Source organism: Gobius niger (genome assembly GCF_951799975.1).
Source record: "Gobius niger genome assembly, contig: SCAFFOLD_77, whole genome shotgun sequence".
Lineage (NCBI taxonomy): Eukaryota > Metazoa > Chordata > Actinopteri > Gobiiformes > Gobiidae > Gobius > Gobius niger.
This window is the reverse complement of record NW_027639241.1, coordinates 107,130-122,201: the sequence shown is the minus strand read 5'-3', so window position 1 is coordinate 122,201 and position 15,072 is coordinate 107,130. Positions and strand designations below refer to the sequence as shown.

At 42.9% G+C, this 15,072-nt stretch overlaps 1 protein-coding gene across 1 annotated transcript in view; it reads left to right on the top strand.

Moving 5' to 3' along the window:
* Positions 1 to 11,439, top strand: part of LOC306982700 (integrin beta-1-like) — a 29,771-nt gene extending 18,332 nt beyond the window's left edge. The window contains exons 11-15 of the mRNA XM_079583167.1: positions 291 to 493; positions 562 to 800; positions 7,303 to 7,525; positions 9,211 to 9,446; positions 11,403 to 11,439. Of these exons, the coding sequence (XP_079439293.1) occupies positions 291 to 493; positions 562 to 800; positions 7,303 to 7,525; positions 9,211 to 9,446; positions 11,403 to 11,431 (930 nt within the window). The 3' untranslated portion in view covers positions 11,432 to 11,439. The remainder of the gene's footprint in view (positions 1 to 290; positions 494 to 561; positions 801 to 7,302; positions 7,526 to 9,210; positions 9,447 to 11,402) is intronic.
* Positions 11,440 to 15,072: the final 3,633 nt, after the last annotated feature.

The window sequence follows — 15,072 nt, the reverse complement described above, 5'->3', positions numbered from 1 at the left end:
TTTTTTGTTGAGTTTTTGTCATTTTTGTCGCTTTTTTAGTCACTTTTTAGCTTTCTTTGTTGCGTTTACTTCCTCATTTTCTCCTGTTTTTCGCCTCTGTTTTGAAGAAGCTTTTAGATTTGGAGAATTTGGAGAAAACATGTTCAGGTGGGAGTTAAGAGGTTAAGAAAAAATGTGTGGAAAATGTTGACAAAATATGGTGAAATAAGGAAAACAAAACCCTTTAAACAGTAGTTGTTGAGATGCTGCAGCTCCGTTGTGAACCATCAGCTGCTCCTCCTCTGCTCCAGGTGTCCTTCCAGATCTCCATTACGGCGCAGAAGATCCCGGAGCCCGTCAGAGCCGAGGTGATAAAGATCAAACCTCTGGGCTTCAACGAGGAGGTGGAGGTGGTTCTGAACTTCATCCGCGAGTGCGAGTGCTCCGCCCACAGAGAACCGAACAGCGCCAAGTGCAGCGGCGGCCACGGGGCGCTCGAGTGCGGAGACTGCGGGTACGAGCAAAAAACTTATATAAATATCCAGAAACAAACGTCGCTGAAAAGGAGAACTGTGGTTTCAGGTGTAACGAGGGCCGGGTCGGGCGTCTCTGTGAGTGCAGCTTAGACGACGTCCGCACTGAGGACATGGACGCCCCCTGCAGGAGGGACGGAGGTACTGACGTCTGCAGCAACAACGGGGACTGTGTGTGCGGAACCTGCGAGTGCAAGAAGAGGGAGAACCCTGAAGAGAGGTACAGCGGCCAGTACTGCGAGTGCGACAACTTCAACTGTGACCGGAGCAACAACAAGCTCTGCGGAGGTGAGCGAGTACTGCTAATACTACTGCTACTGCTAATACTACTACTGCTACTGCGAGTGCGACAACTTCAACTGTGACCGGAGCAACAACAAGCTCTGCGGAGGTGAGCGAGTACTGCTAATACTGCTACTGCTACTGCTAATACTGCTACTGCTAATGCTACTGCTACTGCTACTGCTAACACTACTACTGCTACTGCGACAACTTCAACTGTGACCGGAGCAACAACAAGCTCTGCGGAGGTGAGCGAGTACTGCTAATACTACTACTACTACTGCTAATACTACTACTGCTACTGCTACTGCTAATACTGCTACTGCTACTGCTACTGCGAGTGCGACAACTTCAACTGTGACCGGAGCAACAACAAGCTCTGCGGAGGTGAGCGAGTACTGCTAATACTACTACTACTACTGCTAATACTACTACTGCTACTGCTAATACTGCTACTGCTACTGCTAATACTGCTAATACTACTACTACTGCTACTGCTACTGCGAGTGCGACAACTTCAACTGTGACCGGAGCAACAACAAGCTCTGCGGAGGTGAGCGAGTACTGCTAATACTGCTACTGCTACTGCTAATACTACTGCTACTACTGCTAATACTACTACTACTGCTACTGCTACTGCTACTGCTACTGCTACTGCTACTGCTACTGCTAATGCGAGTGCGACAACTTCAACTGTGACCGGAGCAACAACAAGCTCTGCGGAGGTGAGCTAGTACTGCTAATACTACTACTGGTACTGCTAATACTACTACTGCTACTGCTACTGCGAGTGCGACAACTTCAACTGTGACCGGAGCAACAACAAGCTCTGCGGAGGTGAGCGAGTACTGCTAATACTACTACTGGTACTGCTAATACTACTACTGCTACTGCTACTGCGAGTGCGACAACTTCAACTGTGACCGGAGCAACAACAAGCTCTGCGGAGGTGAGCGAGTACTGCTAATACTGCTACTGCTACTGCTAATACTACTACTGCTACTGCTAATACTACTACTGCTACTGCGAGTGCGACAACTTCAACTGTGACCGGAGCAACAACAAGCTCTGCGGAGGTGAGCGAGTACTGCTAATACTGCTACTGCTACTGCTAATACTACTACTGCTACTGCTAATACTACTGCTACTACTGCTAATACTGCTAATACTGCTAATACTGCTACTGCTACTGCTAATACTGCTACTGCTAATACTGCTACTGCTAATGCTACTGCGAGTGCGACAACTTCAACTGTGACCGGAGCAACAACAAGCTCTGCGGAGGTGAGCGAGTACTGCTAATACTGCTACTGCTACTGCTAATACTACTACTGCTACTGCTAATACTACTACTACTGCTACTGCTACTGCTAATACTACTACTGCTACTGCTAATACTACTACTGCTACTGCTACTGCTAATACTGCTACTGCTACTGCTACTGCTAATACTACTACTGCTACTACTGCTACTGCTAATACGACTACTACTGCTACTGCTACTGCTACTACTACTGCTACTGCTACTGCTACTGCTAATACTACTGCTACTGCTAATACTACTGCTACTGCTAATACTACTACTGCTACTGCTAATACTGCTACTGCTACTGCTACTGCTAATACTACTGCTACTGCTAATACTACTGCTACTGCTAATACTACTACTGCTACTGCTAATACTACTACTGCTACTACTGCTACTGCTAATACTACTACTACTGCTACTGCTACTGCTACTACTACTGCTACTGCTACTGCTACTGCTACTGCTAATACTACTGCTACTGCTAATACTACTGCTACTGCTAATACTACTACTGCTACTGCTAATACTACTACTGCTACTGCTAATACTACTACTGCTACTGCTACTGCTAATACTGCTACTGCTACTGCTAATACTGCTAATACTACTACTGCTACTGCTACTGCTAATACTACTACTGCTACTACTGCTACTGCTAATACTACTACTACTGCTACTGCTACTGCTACTACTACTGCTACTGCTACTGCTACTGCTACTGCTAATACTACTGCTACTGCTAATACTACTGCTACTGCTAATACTACTACTACTGCTACTGCTAATACTACTACTACTGCTACTGCTACTGCTACTACTACTGCTACTGCAACTGCTACTACTACTGCTACTGCTACTGCTACTGCTAATACTACTGCTACTGCTAATACTACTGCTACTGCTAATACTACTGCTACTGCTAATACTACTGCTACTGCTACTGCTACTGCTACTGCTAATACTACTGCTACTGCTAATACTACTGCAACTGCTACTGCTACTGCTACTGCTACTACTGCTAATACTACTGCTAATACTGCTAATACTGCAACTGCTACTACTGCTACTGCTAATACTACTACTGCTACTACTGCTACTGCTAATACTACTACTACTGCTACTGCTACTGCTACTACTACTGCTACTGCTACTGCTACTGCTAATACTACTGCTACTGCTAATACTACTGCTACTGCTAATACTACTACTGCTACTGCTAATACTGCTACTGCTACTGCTACTGCTAATACTACTGCTACTGCTAATACTACTGCTACTGCTAATACTACTACTGCTACTGCTAATACTACTACTGCTACTACTGCTACTGCTAATACTACTACTACTGCTACTGCTACTGCTACTACTACTGCTACTGCTACTGCTACTGCTACTGCTAATACTACTGCTACTGCTAATACTACTGCTACTGCTAATACTACTACTGCTACTGCTAATACTACTACTGCTACTGCTAATACTACTACTGCTACTGCTACTGCTAATACTGCTACTGCTACTGCTAATACTGCTAATACTACTACTGCTACTGCTAATACTACTACTGCTACTACTGCTACTGCTAATACTACTACTACTGCTACTGCTACTGCTACTACTACTGCTACTGCTACTGCTACTGCTACTGCTAATACTACTGCTACTGCTAATACTACTGCTACTGCTAATACTACTACTTCTGCTACTGCTAATACTACTACTACTGCTACTGCTACTGCTAATACTACTGCTACTGCTAATACTACTGCTACTGCTAATACTACTGCTACTGCTAATACTACTGCTACTGCTACTGCTAATACTACTGCTACTGCTAATACTACTGCAACTGCTACTGCTACTGCTACTGCTACTACTGCTAATACTACTGCTAATACTGCTAATACTGCAACTGCTACTACTGCTACTGCTAATACTACTACTGCTACTACTGCTACTGCTAATACTACTACTACTGCTACTGCTACTGCTATTGCTAATACTACTGCTACTGCTACTGCTACTGCTAATACTACTACTACTGCTACTGCTAATACTACTACTACTGCTACTGCTACTGCTACTACTACTGCTACTGCTACTGCTACTTTACTGCTACTGCTACTGCTACTGCTAATACTACTGCTACTGCTAATACTACTGCTACTGCTACTGCTACTGCTACTGCTAATACTACTGCTACTGCTAATACTACTGCAACTGCTACTGCTACTGCTACTGCTACTACTGCTAATACTACTGCTAATACTGCAACTGCTACTACTGCTACTACTACTGCTACTGTGAGTGCGACACCTTCAACTGTGACTGGAGCAACAACAGGCTCTGCGGAGGTGAGCGAGTACTGCTAATACTGCTACTGCTACTGCTAATACTACTACTGCTACTGCTAATACTACTACTGCTACTGCGAGTGCGACAACTTCAACTGTGACCGGAGCAACAACAAGCTCTGCGGAGGTGAGCGAGTACTGCTAATACTGCTAATGCTACTGCTAATACTACTACTGCTACTGCTAATACTACTGCTACTACTGCTAATACTGCTAATACTGCTACTGCTACTGCTAATACTGCTACTGCTAATACTGCTACTGCTAATGCTACTGCGAGTGCGACAACTTCAACTGTGACCGGAGCAACAACAAGCTCTGCGGAGGTGAGGGAGTACTGCTAATACTACTACTACTGCTACTGCTAATACTACTACTGCTACTGCTAATACTACTACTGCTACTGCTACTGCTAATACTGCTACTGCTACTGCTAATACTACTACTGCTACTACTGCTACTGCTAATACTACTACTACTGCTACTGCTACTGCTACTACTACTGCTACTGCTACTGCTACTGCTACTGCTAATACTACTGCTACTGCTAATACTACTGCTACTGCTAATACTACTACTGCTACTGCTAATACTGCTACTGCTACTGCTAATACTACTGCTACTGCTATCACTACTGCTACTGCTAATACTACTACTGCTACTGCTAATACTACTACTGCTACTACTGCTACTGCTACTGCTACTACTACTGCTACTGCTACTGCTACTGCTACTGCTAATACTACTGCTACTGCTAATACTACTACTGCTACTGCTAATACTACTACTGCTACTGCTAATACTACTACTGCTACTGCTACTGCTAATACTGCTACTGCTACTGCTAATACTGCTAATACTACTACTGCTACTGCTACTGCTAATACTACTACTGCTACTACTGCTACTGCTAATACTACTACTACTGCTACTGCTACTGCTACTACTACTGCTACTGCTACTGCTACTGCTAATACTACTGCTACTGCTAATACTACTGCTACTGCTAATACTACTACTACTGCTACTGCTAATACTACTACTACTGCTACTGCTACTGCTACTACTACTGCTACTGCTACTGCTACTACTACTGCTACTGCTACTGCTACTGCTAATACTACTGCTACTGCTAATACTACTACTACTGCTACTGCTAATACTACTACTACTGCTACTGCTACTGCTACTACTACTGCTACTGCTACTGCTACTACTACTGCTACTGCTACTGCTAATACTACTGCTACTGCTACTGCTACTGCTACTGCTACTGCTAATACTACTGCTACTGCTAATACTACTGCTACTGCTACTGCTACTGCTACTGCTACTACTGCTAATACTACTGCTAATACTGCTAATACTGCAACTGCTACTACTGCTACTGCTAATACTACTACTGCTACTACTGCTACTGCTAATACTACTACTACTGCTACTGCTAATACTACTACTACTGCTACTGCTACTGCTACTACTACTGCTACTGCTACTACTACTACTACTGCTACTGCTAATACTACTACTACTGCTACTGCTAATACTACTACTACTGCTACTGCTAATACTACTACTACTGCTAATACTACTACTACTGCTACTGCTACTGCTACTACTACTGCTACTGCTACTGCTACTACTACTGCTACTGCTACTGCTACTGCTAATACTACTGCTACTGCTAATACTACTGCTACTGCTACTGCTACTGCTACTGCTAATACTACTGCTACTGCTAATACTACTGCAACTGCTACTGCTACTGCTACTGCTACTACTGCTAATACTACTGCTAATACTGCAACTGCTACTACTGCTACTACTACTGCTACTGTGAGTGCGACACCTTCAACTGTGACTGGAGCAACAACAGGCTCTGCGGAGGTGAGCGAGTACTGCTAATACTGCTACTGCTACTGCTAATACTACTACTGCTACTGCTAATACTACTACTGCTACTGCTACTGCTACTGCTACTGCTACTGCTAATACTACTGCTACTGCTAATACTACTGCTACTGCTACTGCTACTGCTACTGCTAATACTACTGCTACTGCTAATACTACTGCAACTGCTACTGCTACTGCTACTACTGCTAATACTACTGCTAATACTGCTAATACTGCTACTACTGCTACTGCTAATACTACTACTGCTACTGCTACTGTGAGTACGACAACTTCAACTGTGACCGGAGCAACAACAAGCTCTGCGGAGGTGAGGGAGTACTGCTACTGCTAATACTGCTACTAATACTGCTACTAATACTGCTACTACTGCTAATACTACTGCTAATACTGCTACTGCTACTGCTAATACTGCTACTGCTAATACTGCTACTGCTAATGCTAATGCTAATACTGCTACTGCTAATACTGCTGCTGCTGCTACGTGCTGTTTTCTCCTCGGGCACTTCATCAGGCCTAAGGCTTTACATTACAGACATCAGGCTCTTCCTGTTTGACACTGTATGACACTATGAGAGTGACGGGTCAGTGGTTCACCAGCAGAGGGCGAGAGAGAGCAGGATTCAGGAGGATTGTTAGAACTGTGTGAATGAGGCAAAAAAACAACACTCTGGGTGTTTTTGAGAAGGAAGTAGTATAACAACATGGCTAACAGCTCCAAAAGGTCGATTTTATATGATATAGGACCTTTCAATCAGTTTTGTAGGTCTTAGCTTTCAAATGAGGCGTTACCCTGCACGGCCTGTAGGCTGTGCGCTCCTGTCGAGTAGGTTCTCACTCGTCCAGGTGATTAAAACTGAAAACAGGTGAAATGGGTGGGGTTTTCTGTGTGTGTGGAGCCGCTGACTGAAGAATGACCTCCCTCTGTGTCCAGGTCACGGCCGGTGTGAGTGCAGGGTTTGCATCTGCGACGCCAACTACACAGGAAGTGCGTGCGACTGCCTTCTGGACCAGACTTCCTGTTTGGCGATGAACGGTCAGATCTGTAACGGCCGCGGGACGTGCGAGTGCGGCGTCTGCAAATGCACCGACCGCAAGTTCCAGGGACCGACGTGTGAGGTCTGCCCCACGTGTCCAGGAGTCTGCACGGAGCACAAGTACGCTGATGTTTAACCCCTGTGCACCGCGGTCGCATTCAGGCCCCCCACCTTAAAGTGACAGTCTGTACGTTTGCAAAAGAGAGAGTGAAATTTGAAAGTAAACAATCAAATTCCTCCCCTCTTTAACCAGAAAGCCCAATAGACACAGACGGCATCGCGTCATAGAAGGGGGCGTGGCTTCGACGAGGGGGAAATAGAATCTTTAGAGAAACACAATTATTATTCATCACACAAATAAAGTCAAGTGTAAATCAGGCCCATATGGATATTTTCTCACAGCAGTTTGTTCAGTAGAAGTGAAAAAAACGGCAGTTGTAGCTAGCGCTAGCTAACGTTAGCATTAGCATTCTCCGTTATTCATGTATTTATGGGCTGTTGAACCACTTTGCTCCTCTCCATGTCTTTGTATCTTTATTTAGTAAAAAACTATATTCATAATTCAGCGTTTGTTAAAGTAGTTTTTGAATAATTAGAGAAAGTTTAGAGTTTTCTCCAAATTGTTTTCAAATATGACCATATATGGGCGATTCCAGAGATGCGTCTGTATCTATAGATACAGACGCATCTCGTCATAGAATCTTTCGAGAAACACTATTTTCCACCCTTTTTTGCCATTTTCTGGTGGAATATCAACTTATTTATCACATAAATAAAGTCAAGTCTAAATCAGGCCCATATGGATGTTTTCTCACAGCAGATTGTTCAGTAGAAGTGAAAAAACGGCAGTCGTAGCAAGCGCTAGCTAACCGTTAGCATTAGCCCGATGCTAGCATGTAGCATCATGTTAGCATTCTCCCTTATTCATGTATTTATGGGCTGTTGAACCACTTTGCTCCTCCCCATGTCTTTGTATCTTTATTTAGTAGAAACTATATTCTTAATTCAGCATTTGTTAAAGTAGTTTTTGAATAATTAGAGAAAATTTACATTTTTTCGAAATTGTTTTCCCCCTTAACTGTTTTCAAATATGACCATATATGGGCGATTCCAGAGATGCCGTCTGTATCTATGGAAGCCAAATATTCAAAAGTAAACGACCAAGCTCCTCCCCCTCCTCCTGATTGGACCTGACGGGCTGGTTCACAGGAAAAGCTCGTTTCATTGGTTAAAGCAGGAGGATACTAGACTCTGATCAGATCAGGGAAGAACGGACTTCACAACAAATAATATGTTCATATTATTACTAACTTTACATCAAAATGCAGGACCAAGAGGTGGGTTTTAACATTTTATAACATTTGTAAACATTTAGACTTCCAGACTATCACTTTAACCGAGCCCATGCTGTCCAGTCCAGCTTTACCCAAATCTAAAAGCTCCTGGACTGGAGCTCACAGACTATATATGTCAGAGTGAAGACCTACAAAACTGATGCACTTTTTTGTCACCTTTTTGTCACTCTTTTGTGGCTTTCTTGTAGAATCACTCTCTAGTTGTGTGTTTTTGTCGCTTTTTTGTTGTTGCTTTTCCAGCCCGTTTTTTGTCACATTTTGAAAGTGTTTTTGTCGCGTTCTCTTCTTTTTGAATCGCTTTTTTGGCAGGTTTTTGTCTTGTGGCTTTTTCATCACTCTTTAGTCGTGCGTTTTTGTCCCTTTTTTAAAATTGTGTTGTTACTTTTGTGGCACGTTTTTGTCGCTCTTTGTAGCCTTTAGATTTGGGTAAAGCCTCTTGTCTCCGTGCAGGGACTGCGTGCTGTGCCGGGCCTTTGGGACGGGGCCGAAGGCGGCCACGTGCGAGCGCGACTGCAGCTACTTCACCCTGACCAAAGTGAAGGAAACCAGGGACCTGCCTCAGCCCGAGGACCAGAGCTTTGCCCTGAGCCACTGCAGGGAGCGCGACCAGAACGACTGCTGGTTCTACTTCACCTACAGCGTCCGCCGCGACCACACCAAAGAGGTCCACGTGGTCGAGACACTGGGTGTGAAAACCAGATCTACTACTAACAATACTACTGTGTCCATTCCACGTCTCACCATGTTCTACTTTTTATTTCTAATCTTTTTTATTTAATATTCTTATGCTTGCCCCTACAGCCTTATAGTTTAAAGTTTTATATCTTATTGTATCTAAATCCTGTGTTATATGGTTTATGTTGCACGTCTGCATCAAGAAAACATCCTGGTTTGTGAACCTGTTCTCAAACAAGGATAATAAAAATAAAACTCTGACTCTGACTCTGACTCTGATTCTGATTCTGATTCTGACTCTGACTCTGACTCTGACTCTGACTCTGACACTGACACTGACTCTGACTCTGACTCTGACTCTGACTCTGACTCTGACTCTGACTCTGAATTCTGACTCTGACTCTGACTCTGACTCTGACTCTGACTCTGACACTGACTCTGACTCTGACTCTGACACTGACTCTGACACTGACTCTGACACTGACACTGACACTGACACTGACACTGACTCTGACTCTGACACTGACTCTGACACTGACACTGACACTGACACTGACACTGACACTGACACTGACTCTGACTCTGACTCTGACTCTGACTCTGACTCTGACACTGACACTGACACTGACTCTGACTCTGACTCTGACTCTGACTCTGACTCTGACTCTGACACTGACTCTGACTCTGACTCTGACTCTGACTCTGACTCTGACTCTGACTCTGACACTGACACTGACTCTGACTCTGACTCTGACTCTGACTCTGACTCTGACACTGACTCTGACTCTGACTCTGACTCTGACACTGACACTGACACTGACACTGACTCTGACACTGACACTGACTCTGTCTCTGACTCTGACTCTGACTCTGACACTGACTCTGACTCTGACTCTGACTCTGACTCTGACACTGACTCTGACTCTGACTCTGACTCTGACTCTGACTCTGATTCTGACTCGGATTCTGACTCTGACTCTGACTCTGACTCTGACTCTGACTCTGATTCTGACTCGGATTCTGACTCGGATTCTGACTCTGATTCTGACTCTGACTCTGATTCTGACTCTGACTCTGACTCTGACTCTGACTCTGACTCTGACTCTGACTCTGACTCTGATTCTGACTCGGATTCTGACTCGGATTCTGACTCTGATTCTGACTCTGACTCTGATTCTGACTCTGACTCTGATTCTGACTCTGACTCTGACTCTGACTCTGACTCTGACTCTGACTCTGATTCTGACTCGGATTCTGACTCGGATTCTGACTCTGATTCTGACTCTGACTCTGACTCTGATTCTGACTCTGACTCTGATTCTGACTCTGACTCTGACTCTGACTCTGACTCTGACTCTGACTCTGACTCTGACTCGGATTCTGACTCTGACTCTGACTCTGACTCTGACTCTGACTCTGACTCTGACTCTGACTCTGACTCTGACTCGGATTCTGACTCGGATTCTGACTCGGATTCTGACTCTGATTCTGACTCTGACTCTGATTCTGACTCTGACTCTGACTCTGACTCTGACTCTGACTCTGACTCTGACTCTGACTCTGACACTGACACTGACACTGACACTGACACTGACACTGACACTGACACTGACTCTGACTCTGACACTGACACTGACACTGACTCTGACTCTGACTCTGACTCTGACTCTGACTCTGACTCTGACACTGACTCTGACTCTGACTCTGACACTGACACTGACACTGACACTGACTCTGACTCTGACTCTGACTCTGACTCTGACTCTGACACTGACACTGACACTGACACTGACACTGACACTGACTCTGACTCTGACTCTGACTCTGACTCTGACTCTGACTCTGATTCTGACTCTGATTCTGACTCTGACTCTGACTCTGACTCTGACTCTGACTCTGACTCTGACTCTGACTCTGATTCTGACCTTTGTGGTAAAAGTTGGATGACCTCTCTCTCTCTCTTGCAGATTGTCCATCGACATGGTTCGGGTTCTAAGACGTGACCAGAAAAGTGCAGTTCTAGCAACAGCAAAGATGCTCCAGCTCCCAGGCCGGAATATACATTATTGTTATGATTATTATGTGTTTTTATATATATACATTACAAACTATCTTGGTACCATATAGGCCAATAAAAGCTATACAAAAAGTCTGGATGCTTCATACACTGACTCACGGTGAGATTTACGGTGAGATTTACAGCTTCTTTAATCAATTTGCCCAGAAATCATTGGAACTAATCTTCAAATGTCCTTTTCAAAGAGCTCATTAATGACCATCATCATGAAACCAGGTCACTTTTCACTTTTACTCTTTTTTTCTTTAATTATCTTGAGCATACAGAAAAAAATTAGGGAACATCAACCCTTCTTTGAAGCTGATGGTCTAGATCCGCCCTGTCCAGCAGAGGGCGCACTGTCACAGTGGATCTGCAGCTCTCTCTCCACATGCCGCAGGGCAGAGCAGGGTTCTAGACTGCGACCAAAATGCTCGCATATGCGACTATTTTTAGAGAATGTGCGAGTAAAAAAAATAAGTGGTAGCATCTGTGCGAGCAAAAAAAAGAAAGAAAGTCTAAAAGGCTTTAAGAGGAGTGCTGCAAATAACGTTATAAACAGCGTCTCCAGAGCACTCCTCTGAGAACACACACACACTGCACAAACACGTACACACCCAAGCTTCCACTATTATTGAAGAAGTCAGCTGGTAGTTTACGCTAAACGTTTTGTCCAGGCAAGTGCCCCGCTCTCCCTGTTTGTCCGAGGGACAGGTGAAACACAGACAGCAACAGAAGCCACGTGTCCCGACATGAATTAACCTTCTATTACTTTCTGCCAATGCGCACTTTCCGACAGTTTATTCCCCAAAGAAGTATCTATTTTCACTTTTATGTTCGCCTTTTGGGGCGGTAGCGCTGCAGCCGAGCAGCGAGCTCACGAGCGCAGGTCAGAGAGAAGCACGAGCTCGAGAGGAGACAGGAGCGACTGGAGAGGAGGAGACAGGAGGAGAAAGAGTTCAGCGGTTTATGTTCCTACCTGAGCTCGCTCTGATCTCCTCGCGGTCAGAAAAAGCTTGTTTTAGAGCGCAAATGTAAAGCTAACGGAGAGCTAACGTAAAGCTAACGTAAAGCTAACAGAGAGCTAACAGCTGCTGTTATGACCCGCCCTCCCCCTCAGCCGCAGCAGATTCAGCTCCTGTATTTTATTTAGGCTTTAGGCTAAAACAGGTACTTTTTGCCTGTGATTAATACGGTCTTAATTGGCAGTAATACATAATTTTATAAGTGAATATCCTGCAAGTGATATTGCAGATTTGGAAAGAAAGAGACAAGCAATTGTCAAAGAAGATGAATAATAATGGATTGAAAACACAAAATTAAAGCAGAACAATGCAAAAAATATATAATAAAACTATATAAAATCACTATTATTTTAGAAAGTTTTAACACTATTTTAATCATTGTTAGGATCAATTATAAGTTATTCCAAACATGTTTATAACTGTCCTTGTTTTAATTCATTAAAATGGTGAATTTTGATATTGTGTCTGGAGTCTGTGCGAGTCTGTGCGACCAAATGAAAAAGTTGGTAGCGCCAGCGCTACTAAAATAAAAGTTAGTCTTGAGCCCTGCAGAGTCAAACTGCCCCAAGTGACCACAGTGGGAAAAGTCCTGCAATGTGTCGAGCCATGTCTGGTTGAAACACTGTGATGTCATTCATGAAACAGTAAATACCAGTTTAACGAGTCGAGCCAAACACTGTAGTAACCAGAGGCTGTTATTACATGTATTATTATAATAACCACAATGTGACAGATATCTCATGTACCTATATTCAGTTTTAGCAAATACTAGGTCCTTTGTACATCAGAGTGTGCACGTGTGTGCGTGTGCACGTGTGTGCGTGTGCACGTGTGTGTGCACGTGTGTGTGTGCGTGTGTGTTATGTTTTAATGGTGTCTCTTGTGATGAAAACTGCTGCTGGATTGACTCCCAGAAGAGTAGCTGTACTTTGTTACAGCAAATAAAGGCTATATGTAAAGTTACATGTTAGCTACGTGTTAGTTACATGTTAGTTACATGTTAGTTACATGTTAGTTACATGTTAGTTTAGTTACCTCCTACCCCTGCCCTTTCCAAGCGCATTTTCTCCACCTCAGTTTTACTCAAATCTACAAACCTCATCCTCGCGTTGTTGCCGCATCGTTGGGACTTTGTTTTAAAACTTCTTTTCATTCATTTCTTTTCATTTAATGCGTCTTCGTCACATTTTTGCCACATTTTCACATCGCTTTTTTGTCACTTTTTTGTTTCAGTTTTGACACTTTTTTCAATAAGTTTTTAGTTTTGGGTAAGGCCAGACTGGAGAAAATAATAATAATTGTTTTTATCATTATTATTATTTTATTTATTATTATTATTATTATTATTATTATTATTATTATTATTATTATTATTATTATTATTATTATTGATTGACTGCGGAATTCTTCCGCAGTCAATTATTGGTTTTCATGTTCTTTATAATTGATTGACTGCAGAATTCTTCCGCAGTCAATTATTGGTTTTCATGTTCTTTATTATTATTCCTCTTCCATCTTTTTCCCGATTTTCTCCAGCTTTCAGCACCTTCATGCTTTGTGCAATTTATGCAAGTTATGCATCAAAACGTTCCGCATGATGAGGAGAAGGTGCTGTTACTTTTGTTCCGCATGTTGAGGAGAAGGTGCTGTTACTTTTGTTCCGCATGTTGAGGAGAAGGTGCTGTTACTTTTGGGACTTCTGCAACTTACGGTTTTTCCACAATCGGCCAAAATGTCGGCGATTTTTCCCATTGACTTATAATGGGGCTGCCGCAAATCCATGCTTTTCTGCACTTTTTTCTGCATTTTATGCAATTTCTGCACTTTGTGCATGTTCAGCTTCTGCAACTTGTGGGTTTTGAGAAAAAATTGGCCTTCTGCAGTTTTCCAGTTTTTTTATACGAGAGTTTAAAATTTTTGCATTGGTGTGTATGGGGGAATCCAGCCAATGGGGAGACTCCAGGCCTTTCAGCCATTTGTGCTTCTGCCAATCAAGCACTGAGGCCATTTCAACAGTTTGACCAGTTTATGGAATATAAATGTTTATGCAATAATAACAATTTATGCAAAGTAACCACTTTATGCCTTTTAAAGAGTTTATGCAACTTAAGAGTTTATGCTATTTAGGATTTATGAATTTTAAAGAGTTTATGCAATTTACATAATTTATGCAAATTAACCCATTCATGCATTTTATCACTTTATGCAGTTTATACAGTTCATGCAACATGACATTTTATGCATTGTACCAGTTTATGCAAAATAGATTATGCAAATTAAGCAATTTATGCAATTTAAAAAGTTTATGCAATTTGAACAGTTTATGCAATTTCTGCATTCGCTTCCCGCAATTCCGCAGTCAATCGCAATGGCGCAGCCATTGCATTTCTAGTTATTATTATTATTATTATTATTTTTCCATATTATTATTATTATTATTATTATTATTATTTATTATTTATTAGTTATTCATTTATTTATTGTAATTCGGTTTGCCTTATTTTACTTCCGGGTACAGGTCTGGTCCTCACACCGCTACTTCCGGTGTGGGCGGGA